At 48.1% G+C, this 20241-nt stretch overlaps 1 protein-coding gene across 1 annotated transcript in view; it reads right to left on the reverse strand.

Moving 5' to 3' along the window:
* Positions 1–652: 652 nt before the first annotated feature.
* Positions 653–20241, reverse strand: part of LOC112122078 — a 59477-nt gene continuing 39888 nt past the window's right edge. The window contains exons 11-17 of the mRNA XM_029913078.1: positions 19745–19854; positions 18600–18688; positions 15939–16331; positions 11862–11988; positions 9836–9952; positions 8232–8486; positions 653–4899 (exon numbers count right to left, since the gene is read on the reverse strand). Of these exons, the coding sequence (XP_029768938.1) occupies positions 3800–4899; positions 8232–8486; positions 9836–9952; positions 11862–11988; positions 15939–16331; positions 18600–18688; positions 19745–19854 (2191 nt within the window). The 3' untranslated portion in view covers positions 653–3799. The remainder of the gene's footprint in view (positions 4900–8231; positions 8487–9835; positions 9953–11861; positions 11989–15938; positions 16332–18599; positions 18689–19744; positions 19855–20241) is intronic.

Raw genomic sequence — 20241 nt, forward strand, 5'->3', positions numbered from 1 at the left:
GAGGAGGGAGTTAAATCTCGACATCTTAAATTGCATTGGGCTGAAACTTGACATGCACATCACACACCAAAGCAGGGCTGTTTCATACCCCGCCCCCCAAATTCTTTACATCAGCTTTCAGATATTGTCTGTCTTCAGAGCAGTCCCAGATAAGTCTCTGATCCTTTTGGACCTTGTGTTTGTAAGACAGACTCTGGCCCCCAACCTGCAATCAGATCCGCATGGGCAGACCATATGATGTATCACAGCAGCACCAAGAGGCCCCAACTGAGACGGGACTCCATTGACTAAGACACTATACAGACACATGCTAGGCACACAAACCAGTGCCCCTGCACCCACACTGATCTGATTGCAAGATCAGAGGCTCATTTAAGAAAAAAACCTATTTAAGATGCTTGGTGTCTTGTCTGCACTGGTGATTTCTGTTATTTGGTTCAGTATGTTCGGTTTACATTGGTTTGCAAAGCAGCTTCTGCACAAGCCTACAAACTCCTTCACCCAAGCACCTATAACTTGAGAATAAACCAGTTCCACTGACAAATACTCATCTCAGAGGGACCCACAGCCCATGTGTCATGACAATAAGAGAAACATTCTTAAATCTTTAACATTTAGAAAGGAACTTTAATTTAAAAACATACTGAGAAAATAGAGCCAAATTCTTCTAACGGCTGCATTCAGTGCCTGTACGAAAATGAGAGCAGAACTTGATGCTATGGGTTTAATTTAAACTTAAATACAGAGAGTGAAACAATGACAGCCCCTAAAGTTTGGGTTGGCTGGCCTGATTCAAAGGATTACCAGTCTGGAAAAAGGAAACCTCCTTCCAAGCGTGACATTAAAAATAATACGTATGCAGTCTGGAATGTACAACACAATTGTCTTTCCCCAACTGAGAGTGGAGCTGTGTTGCACGTGCAGCCAATGCTCACAGGCCAGCACTGGACAACACACAAGTCTGAGTTTGCTACAGCCTTTGAGCCAATAGACCTGGGTCTCTCAGCTGAGGCAATACAGCTTTATGCTTTCAGATCCTAGATTAAATCGCTCACATGAGCAGGAGCCCACGTTCAGCCATGATCCACCTTCCCAAGCCCAGATGCAGATGGAACTCAGTGGGGCAGGAGGACTCCAGATCTCACCCCCTCATCTCTGCACAGGAGTGGACATTAGTGTTTCCCCAACTCTCCCTCTCCCATGCTGGGCTGGGCAGTCCCAGTTTCTCCTCACTAGGCGATGGGCACAGCAGCTATGCTGACGAAACAGAGTGCAGCCTGGGAACCAGCCTGTAGCCATTTAAAGCAAAACCCAGAGAAGATTCTTCCTCAGCTCTGGGCATGAGCAGCACCACCTGCACAGGGGAAGAGCTCACAGAACAGGCCAGTCTCCAAATAGTATGGATACCCAGCAGTGAGTCCATAGTTCAAATGCTGAGACAGTCCCTGACCACCGAATCACTGACTGGGTTTATATTGGTTCCCAATATCTTTGTAGCATATCTTGTTACTTTTTAAATTCTCTTGATCCAGAATGCTTGTATTTTATCTGGAAGAAGACAATTCCAAGCATTAGAGCCATGCAATTAAAACAGCCAGAGGAAATATGTATTATAATTTGGGGGAGGGAGGTACAACTGCAATTTGCAATGAAATGCTCTATTGCGAAATCAGGTTGTACGGGCTCACTAAGCAAGGGTAGTCCAGTGATTAGAGCTGTTGCTTAGCACGTATAGGACCTCAGTTCAATTCCTTACAGAGTGAGAGAGGATAAACACATTACAGGTTGTAAAGTACTTAGATACTATGATAATTGGGGCCACATAAGTGCTTAAGATAGAGTCAGTGCATAGCTAGCTAATACATTACATTTTATATAAATAAAACATACATTGATACCTCTAATGAGATGCTTATTTTTACGTAGCACACAATTTAGTCTGAAAAACATGTTAACAGCTTTAAAAAAATAAAAAACGCCATGGTTTATTGGAGATAATTGTCCAAACGGGTGCAATTTATCTATGGTCAGGCCAGAATAAGGTGCTGGCACCACTAAAATCCTACTTAACTCACCCAATTGCTGGCCATCTGCACAGGGGAGAATTTCATCCAATAGGAGAGGATTCTACACTGGCACCCAGGAGTGGACTGTACTAATACGACTTTTCAGCTCAAATTTCTCTAGATTTAATCTGTGACAAAAGCCAATAAAATTAAATTTGATGCCACTAATCACGTGAACTGCAAGAATCATGAAATGACAGACCTGGAATAATCACGGCGCTGTAAGAATTTCAGAAAAAGGCACTGGGAGGAATGAGTAATCCAGTAGCACAAAGCTGGATTGTTTATAGCCCAGTATGAAGATCTATTGGTCCCTCACTCTGCACTGACTCCAGTGTGACAATAAAATGAAATTCAATACCTGAATATTCACCATTCGGTGGATCCCTGGGAAACACCTACTGACCTGGGCACAACCGGATCTAGCAAGGGGTGTTTTCTAAACCCAACCAAAGGCTTTATTCCTATTTCCACCCTGTCCCTGGGCTGCAGGAGATTCAGAGCCATCTCTTCTACCCCAAAATACCCACAGAAGAGCACCGGAGACACAGCCACCCCACCCTGTGCTGCTGTTGATTTTTCCCATTCACAGCAGGACACACTAGACAGGGACACTGCACAGGGAAACCAGCACCTGGCTCCACATCAGTCTGAACACTGTGGTGAAACTAGGGCTGGGAGGACTCCTCCAAGGATCCACATACTCATCAAGGTTCTCCCAGCCCTGCCCTGCCCTCCCAGCCCTTACTGAATGAACATGCACTGAGCCAATGCCCCAGGGCAGTGCTCTTTCAGACGAAATAGAACACCAAAGCCCTGACCATAAAGCCCATTAGAGAGTTAGCATATATCTGCAAACTTTCTAAAGCGGCGATGGGGCAGCTGACAACAGCTGGCCAAGGGATGCAGTGGAAACTTTACCACTTGGGTCATTTGAAATTAGAATGACCAACACACTTGGGAACATCATGTGTTGGCAGGGAGACAGACTGGATAACTGAGTAGATTCTTTTCATTGCAAGAGCAGGGGCGTTTACATCAGTCAGCTAGACAAATTTCCACTTGACACTGTCTACCTTCCCAGAACGATAAAGAGGTGGCTGGCTGGCTGGCTGGCTTCCAGGTGGCATGACTATTTTAATGTGACTGGGATTCCACTGTATTGTATAATTAATGATTGTGTTAGGGCAAGCCATCCGTTATCATTTTACATCTAAATAATCCATACAAAATTCTTGTTGTAGTTTGTGTGTGGATATACTAATAATCTCGACCGGGATTGGAGCACATACTATTGCTGTGCACTGCTAAAGAGATGCCATGTTCCACCCGGGGGCAGCTGCATCTCAGCAGCAGGTGAGACGATCCCTGTAGAAGGCATGTAAACCACTTTGGGATTTTCCAGATTAAAAGGTACGATGTACAGTGTAAAATTATATATTTAAAAAAACTGAAATCTTAAATTTGCTTATCAAATAAAAGTTACTTCACATTTATTATCAAAAAGAATAGATTTAAAAAGCAGTTAGTCCTACTTCAGCAAAATATCCTGTACATTATGATGAATATTTACCCTAAATTAGCTTTTTCTGTTCTTTTAAATTTTGCTGCATGTTATTTGCTTGCTTTGTTTTACATCAAATTATCAGTCCCGACACACTGTTGCACCACTGCTTCCTTCCACAAAGACTCCTGACTCAAATGCCCAGGTGGGGTGCAGCTCCCATTGGCTCCTACTCCCCCGTGTGCGTCCTCAAGTGGTACTTAAGGGACTGTTTATATCGGAAGCACTTAGTGCACTCAGTGCAGGGGTAGGGCCTCTCGCCGGTGTGAGCCCGCTGGTGCTCCAGCAGGTGGTGCTTCTGAGTGAAGTTCTTGCCGCACTCAGTGCAGTGGTAGGGTCGCTCCCCAGTGTGGATGCGCTGGTGCTCCAGCAGGTGGTGCTTGCGGATAAAGCCTTTGCCGCATTCAGTGCAGGCATGCGGCCGCTCCCGCGTGTGGATGCGGTAGTGGTTGGTAAGCTTGGACTTCTCACTGAAGGTTTTCTCGCACTGGGTGCATTTATAGGGCCGCTCCCCCGTGTGAGTCCTCTGGTGCCTGAGGAGATGGGAGGGGCGACTAAAGTTTTTCCCACACTGAGGGCATATGAAGGACATCTCGCTCTTCCCAGTGTGGATCCTCTGGTGCATGATCAGGCTGATCTGCAGCCGGAAGCTCTTCCTGCACTCACTGCACGTGTACGGCCGCTCCCCCACGTGCGTGATCTGATGTTTGCTGAGGCTCGACTTGTGGCTGAAGCTGCTCTCACACTCTGTGCATTTATAGGGTTTCCCTGCCGGTGGCGTTCTCTGCTCTGGCTTGAGGCTGTGCTTGTCTCTGAAGTTCTCCACACGCCGGGCTGGGCCGACTCCCCGTCGTGTGTGGCTGCGCTGGTGCAGGATAAACTGCTGCTTGATCCTGAAGCTTAAGTCGCACTCATTACATTCGTAGGGCCCCTCTTTGAGATGGTTCCTCTGGTGGATTATAAAGTTGATCTTCAGCATGAAGCTTTTCCCACACTCAGGGCAGATATAAGGTCTTTCCCTGGTGCGGTTTCTCTGGTGAACAATGACCGTCTTCGTTTCACTGGAGTCTCTTTCACAGGGAGCAGATTGCCCTGGCCTGTTTCCGATTAGGTTTCTCTGTTGCATTTTGGAACTGCACTGAGCCTCACAGGTTGTCCCCTGCTCATGATTCTGGAAAATCTGCTGCTCTGCTCTGCCTGAGAACATGGCATATGGCTCCAGGGTGTCAGGATCATCCTCCTCCTCAGTTTTGATCACAATCCCATCATCTGGGAGAATTTAAAAGAGAACCAAGACATCATTAATTTCATCTGCTTAGGATAAAGGAAGCCTCTTATGATTAAGACATTCTTGATACACAATGGAAATTGCTGAAGAGTTTTTAGGAGCAAAGTGACATAAGAACATAAGAACGGCCATACTGGGTCAGACCAAAGGTCTATCTAGCCCAGTATCCTGTCTTCCAACAGTGACCAGTGCCAGGTGCCCCAGAGGGAATGAACAGAACAGGTAATCATCAAGTGATCCATCCCCTGTCGCACATTCCCAGCTTCTGGCAAACAGAGGCTAGGGACACCATCCCTGCCCACCCTGGCTAATAGCCATTGATGGACCTATCCTCCATGAACTTACCTAGTTCTTTTTTGAACCCTGTTATAATCTTGGCCTTCACAACATCTTCTGGCAAGGAATTCCTGCCAGAATTCCTGGAGAAACCCTCTGGATTTGCTACTTAGAGAGGCGGTCAAAAGATGTTGCTTGCCTGTCTCAATGTTTGGGAATTCTAGAACATTACCAAGGACACTGGCGAATCAGCTCTGGAAGAACATCACAGATTCCACTGTTTTAGAGCTGCTCAGCAATTTGCTGCCATTTTCTTAGATTTTGTTTTGAGAGTATCAGGCTTTTAGCTGTCCCTGTTGCACAGAGCTATTAGGGCACAACTGACACTCCAACCAGGTTAACACACCTTGGCAGGAAGCTGTGCAAGGACTTCGGCTCCATCATCACTCTTGGGAACTTTGCTCTTAAGGCTAGAAGCCTTGCGTTAATCTGTCCTCGCTCTTCCACATGTCAGTGATGTGCTGGCAGGGGCTCCCAGGAGCCCTTTTTAAAAATTCTGCTTTCAAATTGAGAGACAGTGTGGGGCAATTTGCCTGTCTCAGGTACAGTCACTTCCCTCTTTGGATCTGGATACACCAGACCCTGCCAGAGAGGACTTAGCCTGGGGCTTTCATTGTAAATATTCTTCTGAAGCACAATTTTTTTTGCATTTGAAATGGATTCGATTTCACTGAATCGCAAGGATTTAAAAAACATCCCCTGGGGATGGACCTGTGCAGATCTCCCTATAAAATCCCATTTCAATGGGCTTTAGATCAACGCCAAATGAACACTGAGCTAAATTGTCTGTATACTCAGGATATTTTTTCAGGAAACCTCTCCAGCAAGTGTGGCTTAATTTAAGCATGGCTCCTCAGAAACGCTGCCTCCCCACTTGGGTATGAGAAGGCATATTTGTTTAAATAGGAAAACAAATTAATCTATTCAGCAGTCCCCTCACCCACTTCTCCCTGAAACAAATGTGGCTTGGCATACACTTCAGGGACACAATTCTGTGGTATCCCCTTGTTAAAAAAATATTGGCTGAATATAGATCATTCTCAGCAAGATCAGACACTGTGCAGCCCCCAACCTGAGAAGAGCGCTTGTTTGCCAGCCTTAAGTCCTGCAGCAGGAGTCTGGTTCGGTCTTGCCATTTGTATCTACACAAAGCTATTATTAGCGTTTACACGTGAGAGAGTCAGGGATTGTAAGTGAGAGACAGCTCAGGTCCTCTAGGACAGCACTACACCACCACCACCGAAGCAGCAAATTATCATCACGTGTATCAAGGATCACCTAGGATGGAGCTAAACATATCTATGAAATAAGCTAACTAAAAGTCTTGTCAAAAATTGTTCCAATTCACTGTGTGTGGGTAGGGGATAGGTGAGAAAACAAAGGAATGCACATATAACCCAGATAAATAGTTGGCTGCCAGCTACTGAGAGAAACAAGAAAAGGTTTCTTTAAAAAAAAAAAAAAAAAGGTGTGTGTGTGGGGGGGGTGTTTACTGATCTTCACAAAAGCCAAAGAGATCTTGGCAACACAAAATACCATAAAGCAGCACATAATACTTAGTTACAAGGTGGGGGGACTTTCATCCGAGTTTCACTTTGGATGGTAAAGTCCTGGATGGGATAGAGCACTCCAGTAATGTTAATTTGGCTAAAACAATTTGATCCATTTTAGGTTTGTTTTAGGATTCTCCCTCTGCATTCCCCAATTGTAGGAAAAGGATGCGTTAGGCAAAACGGGAAGAAATCACTATGACCACAAAGAACTAGGACGAGGCTGGCTTCTCCTTTTTGCCCACTTTAGCAAGACAGACTTAGCAGAATGAAAAATATTTGCACTAATCACAGGACCCAGTTAACCATCACTCTGGGTCTTCCTGGAAAACTTGGCATGGTGATCAGGCCCCTCTGGGTTAAGTATGAGATAGATTCTGCTTTCCACTGGCCATGGTATTTGATTAGTTCCCAGTCACGCTACATGGCACAGAATGTCCAAGGTGTACATATAGGCCCGGTAGATAGTCCGGGTGTCTGCTCTCCCCTAGCAGGTTCCACCAATAACTTTATACCCAATTCCTTGCCTTGTAGGAATAAGCCCTTTGACAGGTTACAAGACTTAACTCTAGTTCCTAGGTAACAGTCATCCTAACACACTTCCAATTTTACCTTAATCCTATTTTAGCTCGTAGTATTTACACAGCAGTTTTCTTCTACCCAGAGGGGGTTGCTTTCGACAGCTGACTAGGGTGTGGTAAATCCTCAGGGAAAGCATTGTTTGGGGATATCCGAGCTTGTTTATCTCTGAAGCACTTAGTTCTTCAGTGTTTTGATCCAGTTTCTGAGCAGACTAGCTGGTGATGGAGAAGCGGATATGGTTGGCTAATGCTTTCCTCCATTCCATGTAGTGAGTGTCTGCAGTGTGGGCTCACTGGCATTTTACAAGATGTTGCACTGTAGAGTTCCTCTCATACTCAATGCATTGGCAAGGTGTCTCACTCTTGAGTCTCTGATGTCTAATAGGACACGAAGAGTGGTCGAAGCCTTCACCCCAGCAGGAACATGCTAGTCACCTGTTACAGACTAATGAATGAAGTCTCTGCTGTGCAGTAGGACTGGTCTTCAGAGAGATGTTTCTGACATTTACTAGATGTGTCTGGTGTGTCTTTCTCTGGAGTCCCCTGACTTGATGTGTGACTTCTGCTGCTCTCATGGTCACTACTTCCACAGGTGTTCCTCCTGCATGGGTTTCTGGTGGGATTTAAGACTGTTCTTTTGCTTAAAAGTTTCCCCCAACCCAGGCAGACTCTGGGCTTCCCTCCCATATGGATTCTCTGCTGCACTGTACATCACTGCTGTACCCTGGAGCTTTTCCTCACTCTGTACATTCATACAGTCCTGCTTTTGCTCAGCTCCTCTGATGTAATACATGGCTTCTCCTTGGCCTAAAGCTTTTCTCACATTCAGCACATACAGCCACTCACCTGTGCAGTTACCCTGCTGAACAATGACTCTTCTGATTTCACTGAAATCTGTTTTATATTCGGTGGACTCATCCAGACAGTTCCCTGAGGGGTTTCTCGGAGGCGTTACTGAGCCATACGGACTACCACGGGTTACTTCCTGGTCTGGATTCTGGAAACTTCCTTCTGATCGTTCCAACATTCTGTCCAGCTCCAGGTTTTCAGGGCAGTCCTCAGGATTAATCTCCTCTGTTTTGATCACAACCCTTATACCTGCTGAAATAAAGAGAGAACCCAGATATGATTCATTCCACTGAGTTGGGATATAAGAAACCATTAGCAATAATCCTTTTCTGATTCACAGAGCATTCCCATCACGGAAAGAACTGAGGCACTGCGGACACCACAATTTTAGGGCTGATTTGCCATTTTTGCGTTTTCCTGCAGAAGGTGATTTGCCCTGACCTCAAACCACTACGGCCGAAGTCTTTAGTAGTGCCTCAGTCACCTCAAACATTCCCGGGGTTAATGATCTTCCTAAATCCCAACACTGCAATCTTCAGGAGGTCCAGAATGCGATAGCCAGTATAATCTCTTTCTCCAAGACCATCTCACCCCAACCCTCCATCACCTTTCTGTGCAGCTCCATATCCAGCCTCTTGCCCACGCAGTGAGCTCACTCCACCTCAGCTCTCTGATCCTCCAGCTGCTCATTCTGGTTGCCCTAATCCTCACCTCTCCCAATGGGACAAGGTGAGGAGACAGTGAACAGGGTGTTCACCCCATCTTAGCTTCCCCTCAGCCTGGAAAGGTGCACTCAGGGAGGCGTGCTAGGAAGGATGGGTTAATGGACAGGGCCCTGGACTGGGATTCAGGATACTTGGGTTCAGTGTCTGCCTCAGCCAGACTGCCTGTGTTAACCTGGACAAGTCACTTAATCTACCCCGTGCCTCAGTTTCCTGATCTATAAAACATGGAATAGCACACTTTACCTCAAGGGATAGTCTGAAGATAAATCCATCAGTGACTGTGAGGTGCTTAGATACTACAGTGAGATGGGGTAGATAGATAGAAAGAAGGGCTATAAGAGCGGCTGCTTGGGAGGCAGGGGAGAAGGGGGGCCTTTGGAAAGGTTGGGCTGAACCACCAGCAGGGGAGAGGGTCCCTGTCCATTTCCCTGCTTATATTACCTGATTCTCCTTCCTTGTTATAAGCACTAACCCCATGAGAAGATAACTTGCTGACTGCAGCTGTATTGTCTTCCCTGTTGAGTCATTCCACCACTTACAGCTCTGTTCCCATGACTCTCCACAGTCTGGAGAGACGCTATTTTGCAGGCTGACCTATATCTAGATGCTGAGTAATTACCTGTCCAAACCTTGCTCCCTTGAGTCTAAGATTGTCTCTAACCCCAACTGTGCTTTCCCTCTCCCCTCACTGTCTCTGTCCTTCCCTCACTGTAGCAACCCAGCAAAGAATACTCCTGCCCTTGTTCTCTCTCTCTACTCCATCTCTGGTAGAACTCTGCATTCTGCCCAGAATCAGTGCCCCCAGATGTGCAACGCACCGTATCATTATTCTACAATGAATACATTTACCCTGTATTGCGTTAATCTGCTACTCACCTGCACCGGGGTCAGTAAGGATTTCTCTCTCCTCATCTGAGTCCTGCTGCCCTCTGACCCGTGACTCTACTCCTTGTTCGAAATGTGACAAAACACCAGGTTTGGAAATTGCAGAGTCTATTCAGTGGGAAAGAGATTATTGTGCCATAAGCTTTATTTAACAACATTTCCCCTCACCTTTCCTCAGTGGGTACAGTGAATGGACACAAGAATGTTTTAATGCAGACTCTGCAAAAGGGAAATGAATCTCATGAGCATCTGGTTGGGTTCCCTAGATGAAAATCAGGAATTTCCAGGCCTAATGGAATTTGAGACCCCTCACGTACAAAGAAAGGATTAACGGGGCACCCTCAACTTCAAAACAAAAACAAAAAATCACACTGAGAATGTTTCAGCTTCGTGGGTGAAATCCTGGTCCCCCTGAAGTCAACAGTAAAACTCCCATGGACTTCAACAGGGCTCACAACACACTATTGCTACAACTAACACTGAAGACAAACGTAACCGTCGGAGTAGGCAAAAGTTATTCCTCAGTTTTTTCCAATTTGTTCAGTGTGCAGCTGACAGCACTGCCTGCACAGGCAATTCTACTATTTCTCCTGTGTGTGTTTTTTGGGGGGCAGAGGGGCAGTACGTCTACACTGGATTCCCAGCTCAAGGAGACACAGCACACCAAAAATAGAAGTGTAGCCACGGTAGCGTAAGCAGCAGGAGGGGTTAACCACCTGAGTAACTACCTAGAGTTTCAGATGGGTTTGTACTCGGGGCGAACAGTCCCTCCCTCTGCTTGTGCCATCGCACCTACACTGCTATTTTTAGCACACCAGCTTGATCAGAGCTAGCACAGGTATCTCTGCTTGAGCTGGAAATTACACACCCACCCTCATGCACAGGGGGGCTTCAAATAGCAACAGGAGAGTTTATTTTAAAATGCAATAAAGTCACAAAAATCAGCAGGAGGACACAGGAACCAACATAAGACCTGAAATTACATTTAACTCAGAGTCTGAAAGCACCTAGACAGTGTCCCTTTAGGGCACTTGTTCTCGATCATAATGATTTGAAAAGTATCTGCGTACAGGAACCATTCCTCGACACTTTCCATAAGAGTCACTTCTCCCCCACCCCCAGATTCCAGAAGCGATGACCAACCACCACCCGTTAGCGAAGGAGATTTTGGGGGGGACGTTTCAGAGGAGTTCAGCATTGGCCCAACTCCACTCCCATTGACTTAAACGGGAGCAGCACTAGGTCAATGCTGAAAGTCAGCCTTTCATTGTGTGTCTATACGGCATGTCTACAGCAGCTTTTATATCCAAAGCACCATTTTAAAGTGAACTCCGCATTCCTTAAAGGCCCCACTGGATTAAGAGTTTTGGAGACCTGTGTCCTGTGTTTATCCAGCAAATAGGTGCAGCATAAGCAGCCAATGCAGGCTTTTCCCATGCTGCTCTGCCAGCATGTCTCTGCCCTGATGTGAGGATCGCCTAACCGTGTTTATAAGTAAGACTAAGATTTTGTTATGGCTATTTTTAGTAAAAGTCACGGGCAGGTCACGGGCAATAAAGAAAAAGTCACGGAAGACCGTGACCTGTCTGTGACTTTTACTAAAAATATCCATGACAAAATGGGAACCTCAGCTGCAGGGTCCCCACACTGTCGGGAAGTGGCTAGGCAGCTGCAGGGACCTGCTCAGAGCTCCAGGGGGGCAGGGCTGGGCCACTCGGAGCTCTGCCCCCCACCACCAGGGGCTAAAGTCACAGAGGTCGCTGGAAGTCACAGATTCCGTGACTTCCACGATCTCCGTGAAAAAAAAATCATAGCCTTATTTATAAGGGATGAACACACACATGTCCAGTCACTACCCAAAGCTAGAAAGCAATGGAAGGAGGAATATTTTTAAGTCTACTTTTAAAAGGGAGCTGACCTTCAATCATAAAGGCACTGGGGACACTACATGCTGACCCACCAGCCTGTAAAATCTCTGAAGTCCGTTTATAACAAACAGGTGAAAACTGATCTTTACCTAAGGAGATCAAAGATTCATAATTGCCCTTCATTACATTCTTGTACAGTTCCTTCTGCCATTCGTCTAGTTTCTCCCACTCCTTGTCATTGAAATAGACTGAGACGTCATCAAATGTCACGGGCACCTGGAATCACAGATGTTACACACTTAGCACCTTCTGCAACACTTATATCTTGGCATCTGATTCCTTAACTTCAGTGAAATGGGAATAAAACCTCTCTCCACCCCACTCAGATGTCAAAGCTAATTCAGTGAGGTGAAGAATCCACAACACAGAAATCTAGTCCCATGTGTATCTGGAAACAATTCTCAGATTCCTATTTCCACAGCATAATGGATCTCAATTGAAACCCTGGCTCTGAACACTGCCGGCTTCAAATCCAGATCAGAATTTATCCAAACCCCACAGATCTGATTCTGATCTCACATCAATATAAACTGGGACCAAGGCCACTGAAATTATTCAAGTTATAATTTATTATTGTTAATACAAGTTATTATTGTGTCAAATTATTAAATGAGATCAGAATCAGGCATCATGGTTGATCCTCATTTCTGTGAAGGAGCTGACCTCAAACCCCATGTTCAATTGCTCCAGAACTCTGGGGAAATTCTGTTCCAGATCTGAGGTTCACAGCTTTGGACTGTCACTAGTTATAATACAAATCTGATTCAGAAATGTTTACAGTTTTCAGATACACACAGAGGCACCTCTTTTCTGAAAAGCTGGGCAAATATTTCATAATCATTCATTCATATGGTGAATTCCACCTGATGCAAATCATCAAACAGATGGCAAATAACCTTGAAAACTGCAAACTAATTATTTCTGCAGATAATTTCAAGCTGTAGCTAATTTGCAAGGACTTTGTTATGAATATTTGAAAGGAGCAGTTTGGATTGGACACACAGCCTTTGTTTCAGTTCCGATTGGATGACTATGACACAGAATGAAGTTTCCGGTCAAGTATTCACACTTATAAATGTGATAGTCTCTATGAATATGCAGCAATGTTGTTGTTTTTTTTTAAATACCATTTTCATGACATTTCCACCAGTAAACATGCTTGCTAAAATATTTGTGAAGTGCAAAAGCTGTCAATGCAAATATGAATGAACACTAAAGGAACTTTTATTTTTTCTTTGGTTGCATTGTTCACCTAGTCCCAATTTTAAGTACATCAAGCCTGTCTCCTGAGTCCCAGCTATGCCCTTTGCTTGACACCAGAAAACACCTATCTGTTGCTTCCTGCCACCCTTCCCTAGCCTCAGACACCCTTTACGTGCTCTCTTCTGCTGCTTGGTTGCCTCACTAATAGCAGCTTGTAATATCAGGGAATCAGTCTGGCTACTGGGGGCATGGATCAGCGTTCACGTCACACTCCCCGTCAGTACCAGGCCTTGGCCGTGGAAGCTAATGATCCAGCCAGAGGACCAAATACAATGATGAATCCCGGTCATGTGCCACCTGAGACACTTTGCGCATACACTAAGAAGAAGTCTGGCTACTGGAAGAAGACTGCCAGCCATGAACCATTAACCCCAAATCCTAATGAACTGGATCTGAGAAATCCCTACTTTAAAAAAAATCCCTACAGGAAAAAAAAATTTAGTACATCAGAAGCAGGAAGCTGGCTAAACAATCAGTGGGACCACTGGACAATCAAGGTGCTAACGGAGCAGTCAAAGATAAGGCCATTGCAGACAAATTAAATGAATTCTTTGTATCGGTTTTCAGTGCACAGGATGTGAGAGAGATTCCCATACCTGAGCCATTCTTTTTAAATGACAAATCTGAGGAAGCTTAGGGAACAAATTGATAAATTAAAGAGTAATAAGTCATCAGGACCCGATGGTACTCACCCAAGAGTTCTGAAGGAATTCAAATATGAAATTGCAGAACTATTAACTGTGGTATGTAACCTATCACGTAAATCAGCTTCTGTACCAGATGACTGGACAATAGCTAATGTGACACCAATTTTCAAAAAAAGGCTCCAGAGGTGATCCCGGCAATTACAGGCCGGCAAACCTAACTTCAGTACCAGGCAAATTGATTGAAACTATAGTACAGAACAGAATTATCAAACATAGATGAACACGTTTTGTTGGGGAAGAGTCAACACAGCTTTTGAAAAGGGAAATCATGCCTCACCAATCTATTAGAATTCTTTGAGGGAGTCAAACAAACATGTGCACAAGAGTGATCCACTGGATACAGTATACTCAGACTTTCAGAAAGTCTTTGACAAGGTCCCTCAACAAAGACTCTTAAGCAAAGAAAGCAGTCATGGGATAAGAGGGAAGGTCCTCTCATTGATCAGTAACTGGTTAAAAGACAGGAAACAAAGGGTAGGAATAAATGGTCAGTTTTCAGAATGGAAAGCGGTCAATAGTGGTGTCCCCCAGGGGTCTGTACTGGGACCAGTGCTGATCTACATATTCATAAATGATCTGGGAAAAGAGATGAACAGTGAGGTAGCACAATTGACAGATGATACAAAATTACTCAAGATTGCAGTCTGCTTTGGACTTAACTAAGGGTTACAAGGGATCTCACAAAACTGAGTGGGCAACAAAATGGCAGATGAAATTCAATGTTGATAAATGCAAAGTAATGCACATTGGAAAACATAATCCCAACTATACATACAAAATGATGGGGGTGTAGATTAGCTGTGACCACTCATGAAATATATCCTGGAGTCAGTGGATAGTTCTCTGAAAACATCCACTCAATGTGCAGCAGCAGTCAAAAAAGCGAACAGAATGTTGGGAATCATTCGGAAAGGGATAGATAAGACAAAAACAACGAGGAATCCGGTGGCACCTTAAAGACTAACAGATTTATTTGGGCATAAATTTTTGTGGGTTAAAAATCCACTTCTTCAGATGCATTATCTGAAGAAGTGGTTTTTTTACTCACGAAAGCTTAATCTGAAGAAGTGGGTTTTTTACCCACGAAAGATTATGCCCAAATATATCTGTTAGTCTTTAAGGTACCACCGGACTTCTCGTTGTTTTTGTGGATACAGACTAACACGGGTACCCCTCTGATAGATAAGACAGAAAATATCATAATGCATCTATATAAATCCAAGGTGTGTACACATCTTGAATACTGCATGCAGTTCTGGTCACCCCATCTCAAAAAAATATATATTGGAATTGGAAAAGGCACAGAAAAGGGCAAAAAAAATGATTGGGGTACAGAACAGCTTCCATATGAGGGGAGATTAAAAAGACTGGGACTTTTCACCTTGGAAAACAGACGACTAAGAGGGGATATAATAGAGGTCCATAAAAACTTGACCAGTGTGGAAAAAGTGAATAAGGAAGTGTTATTTACTCCTTCCCATAACACAAGAACTAGGGGTCACTCAATGAAATTAATAGGCAGCAGGTTTTAAACAAACTAAAGGAAGTACTTCTTCAACAACGCACAGTCAACCTGTGGAACTCTTTGCCAGGGGATGTTGTGAAGGTCAAGACTAAAACAAGGTTCAATGGCTATTAGCCAGGATGGGTAGGGATGCAACACCATGCTCTGAGTGTCCCTAGCCTCTGTTTGCCAGAAGCTGGGAGTGGATGACAGGGGATGGATCACTTGATGATTGCCTGTTCTGTTCATTCCCTCTGAAGTTCCTGGCATTGGCCACTGTCAGAAGACAGGATACTGGGCTAGGTGGACCACTGGTCTGACCCAGTATGGCTGTTCTTATGTTAATATCATTTTTGTTCATAACAGGGACATTCTCCTCTGATCCACTTCCCACAAACAGCTCCCAAGAGGGAAAAGAGGCAAGAAGCTATTAAGGGGCAGTTTTATTTCTGAATTTCTTTGAGCTCCTAGTTTAATTAACTCTCACCAGGGCTCACTTCTTCCCAGCTCCCCCTCCAACCCCTGACTCCAGCCATAGTATATGTGCTACTGTTCTCTAGTCTGCAGTAGGCACTTGTAAAATGTGCCTCTAATTCTGCACCCAAACTGCGGGCTTGAGCTTGCATGCAAAGCTCTAGAGACTGGTTTGAACATTTAGTCTTCCCTGCCAGCACTAGCTGAGATATTGTTACCTTAGGGACTTCTCCATTAGTGCCTGGGGGGAGTCTCAGGATCCAGAAGTTCCTGTTCTTCAGCAGGTTCTCCATGTTCTCCAGCCTCCTTTGCAGTAGCCCGTACTCCTGGATCAGAGTTCCCAGTGCAGCACATTTACTCTCCAACTGGTTGCCAAGCTCCACTGCTGTTTTCTCACAGTCTATTAATTTCTTCTCAGCCATCCCAGTTCTCCCCTCCAGATCCAACAACCGTGTGGCATGAGAATCCACCTTCCTCTCTACGGCTTGAATTGCTGCCACAACAGTCAGGGAAATCTCTGCAGTCTGAGTTTCTCTTTCAGATGTTCGTTCAGGGACAATGGGAGGCGGTAAAGGAGATGGGCACTGTGTCACTGCATCCAGTTCTGGACCCTGTTTGCAAAGACAGATATTAGACATGGAGTTGTGGTCACATGGTCAGCTAGAGAGAGAAACAGGGCAAGAGTCTCCCGCTCTTAGTAATACCTAGTATTGGATCTTAAGTCTTATGGGGACATTCCCATGGGTTTCAAAAAGCAGTCAGTGCATATGTCCAGCTACTGCTCATATCTAGGGGACCCACAGACTTCAGTTAAAGGGAGAGTTATTTTTCAATCTTTTAATTGATTTAGAAAAGGGGAAATTAACATCACTCTCTTATATGTCTGTAGTCCCTTTTCCCTACGTGTGCCAGACTCTTAAGTAGTATTTAGATTGTTGAGAGTCACACTATGGATCTGAAGCCATTAAGAAGCTCACTCCTATACCATCCTTCGGTTACGTTCTCACTCGAATACACAAAATAAGGGATGTGTCTTGTCAGTTCTCAGGAGGAAAACCTGGAAGGGAGACCCTGGCTGCTGCTGGAAATGGTTTTGGCGATTTGGTTCTGCACTGATGTCTAAGCAAAGATTCATCAGAAATTCAAGAGGCACTGTGCTACTGAGGTGCCATCTTTCAAGGTATGTCTACACTGCACTCTCCCTATGGCAGTGTATAGAGTACATACAATACATGTTCCCAGCACAGGTAAAAACAGCAGTGCAGACGGTGAGGCACTGCTTAGGCGAGTAAAGACATGGCAGAATCTTCGGGTTTGTACCCTACACAGCTCTCTACAAGCCCAAGCTGTGCCTCCCTTGTATATACTGCTAGATTTAGCAGTGTAGTGTCCCACTGTCTCCCTGCTGCTGGAGCATTTCACCACTGCAAGGAAAGGCTCTAGCAGGGGGGAAGACCGTGGGGAAAGGCTCCAGCAGATCTCTGCAGCGAGGAAAGGCTCTGGCAGCAGGGAACTGCCGGAGTCTTTCCCCACCACAGTGAAAGACTCCAGCAGCGGGGAAAGGCTCCGGCAGGGAAGAGGCAGCAGGAAAGGTTCCAGCAACTCCTCACTGCAGAAGCCTTTCCCCGCTGCCTCCCCCTGCTAAAGCCTTTCATTGCTGGGTGTAGCTACATACTGCAGGGTGGTTGCAGCCTACCTATCACTGCAGCGTGCAGCTACACATACCCTACAAGCCGTGGCCAGTGGTGTGCAACGTAGACATACCTTCAGATGAGAGAGAAAAAGTGAGAACCTGACTCTTTGTGGTAATTTAACATTCCTTAATACTTTCCACAAGAGTCATGGTATTAAGAGAATACTGGCCTTTCCTCCTTGGTAGATTTCGCCCACAGAATTAGTTTAATAGGCATTTTTGATATCCGGTCCTTGACTTTGTGTACATGTTTTGCACACACTGGTAAAGAAGGCACATTCCACCTAGAGGTCTCTCTGTTTAGGGATCCCAGTAGATATGTATACCTTCTATGAAAAGCTTTTGAACTCTGGGGGACTAAAGTAGCTATACAAAGAATAATAAAATCCAAGTAATTAAATTAGAGAAACAAAGCCACCATTACTAACAACACAGAGCCCTTAAGGTCTCTTATGATGTGAAATATAAGTCACAGAAATGGGGTTGTGGAGTTATGGGTCAAGTCAACAGACACTTTAGGATTTCACCCCTCCAGTCCAGACTATGAGAGAAACAAAAGATACAAGCTCCACACCTGAAGTGTTGCGAAATAAAAGAGAATGTATTGTTAACCATCATCATTAAGCAGAAACATTAGAGAGAGGGACTCTCCAATAGTTACAAGGTCCCATAAAGCTCATTTCTGCCACCTCTGGAAGGCGGCTGCGATGCTACTCTGTGGGTGCGCAACACAATACCCTGAGTTATGGTTCAACAACAAATAGGTATGAAGTGCTCTCCTCGAGCTCCGCAGCAGAAGCCCGATCCCGCTATCCTAGCCAGGCTGGAGTGTTGGCTGCTGCCAGGGCGGGCCCGGCTGGGAGGTCGGTCTCCTGCAACTGGGGGGAACAGCAAAGCCCCGGTCCCTGCTCCCCAGACCAGCAGCAAATGGCCCCGCACAAGCGGAGCTGCCCCCAGTGTCTGAGAAACACCAGCCAGACCATTCTTGCTCCCGCCTCCGCCCCAGGGGTCAGGACCCTCCTCCCCATTCAGCTTCCAGCCTGGGCCGTGCCCTGCCCCGGGAGCGAGCGGGCAGCACCGCGCTCCCCGGGTCCAGGCCAGGGAGAAGCTCGCGAGGGCCCACTGTCCAGGCTCCTCCGCCAGGCGGTTTCCTGCCCCGCTCGGGGAGCCCCCGCCGGGCCCTTACCTGGGCAGCGGCCCGCTCGGCCATGGCCCTTTGTTCCCGGCCCAGGCGCAGCCGGAGCTCCGCCGGGCGGGAGGATCTGGAGCTCGCCCCTCACCGCGGCCCAGGGGCGGACATGAGCGTTTCGCCGCGCGCCCGCCCGGGGCAGCGCCCCGGGCCCGAGGAGCTCTGCTGCCGGCTGGCCGGGCTGGCGGCGGGAAGGGCCGGGCAGGCACCGGGCGAGGCTGCTCCGCAGGGACCCGGGGAAGTCACGACGAGACTCGCCCGCCGGCCCGCTCAGGGAACGAGCCGCGCGGCTGGATCCCAACGGGGCCCGGCCCGGCCCGGCCGAGCCCGAGCTCCGCTCCCGCTCCGGGCTGGGCAGAGTCCCGGCGCCGCCTCGCCTCGCCTCGCCACGGGCCGGCCCCGCTGCCGGGCGGAGCAGAGCGAGCGCAGCCGGGAGCCGCGGACTCGCTGGCAGGGTCCGGGAGCTGCGGGCGGGGAGGAGCCGGCCGGGGAGCGGGGCCGGCAGCGGCCCCTGGCGGCGGGTGGGGCGCAGGGCACCGGCCGGGCTGGAGCGGGGCCCCCGCGGGGCAGGTGGCTGCAGAGCCGCGAGGGCTCCTGCGCCGCCACCTCCCCTCCCACTGCAGCCGGGCCGGGGGTTCCTGCCAGCCCCGGCTCCCGGAGTCAGGGGATCCCAGGCGGAGCTCAGCCTCCGGGAACAACGCGCGGCTGCGGCCAAGGGGCCGTGACAGCCGCTCTCCCCCGAGGCAGCTGCCCATCAACCGGGGCCTCCCCGGCTCTCGGGGGTCCCAGGGCTGGGCTCGGCGCTACTCACTAGCGGTGCCGCCCCCTGGCTGCCTCGGGGAGTCGCGAACCCGGGGTCCCGCCCCAGGCGGGCTCAGGTTCCCCCCGGGGCTCACTCCAGGACCAGGCTCAACCCCCCTCCATCCCCTCCCCTGACTCCTGGAGGGCCGGAGCAGCGATCCCGGCCCCTCTGCACCGCACTGTCCCGGGGAGGGGGCCTAGGAAGGGACGGGGCAGGCGGGTGTGCAGCAGTGACACCATCCGACCCCCAGGTACCGCAGCGGGGGGTTCCCTGCGTTCCCCGGCCCAGCTTGCTCCGCACTCCCGGGCTCTGTCACGTGGGGGGGGGGGGACCCACGTACCTGGCTGAGGCAGCGCAGGCCTGAGGCGGCGGGGAGGGGCCGATGCGCCGGGGCGCTCCGCTCTCTGCGGCAGCACGGGGCCTGACTCCCCGGAGTAGCTCAGCAAACCCCTGTCAGGGCAAAATAGACACGGGGGGGTCCCTCTACTCCCCCTCAGGCAGGGGAGAGGTACGGGGGGGGTCACCCGTGCTTCTCCGTCGGGCAGAGCGGGAAGCAGTCAGGGCATCGCCTGTGCCCCCCCCTCGGCACACAGCGGGAAGGGCACCCCCCCTTCGGCAGACAGGAGGGGAAGGCGGGGGGGGGGTCGCCCACGCTCCCCTCGGGCGGGGGGCAGGCAATTGCGGGATGGGAGGGCTGCCTGCATCCCGCTCCAGCAAGGCGGGCTGGGGGGGTCACCTGTCTTCTCCAGCATGGCGGGGAGGCAGTCAGGGGGGAACCGCCCATGCCCATCTCAGGCGGGGAGAGTCTGGGGACGGCCCGTGCTCCCCTCAGGCGGG

The sequence above is a fragment of the Terrapene carolina genome, unplaced genomic scaffold, assembly GCF_002925995.2.
Source record: "Terrapene carolina triunguis isolate 2854851 unplaced genomic scaffold, T_m_triunguis-2.0 Scaffold443, whole genome shotgun sequence".
Lineage (NCBI taxonomy): Eukaryota > Metazoa > Chordata > Testudines > Emydidae > Terrapene > Terrapene triunguis.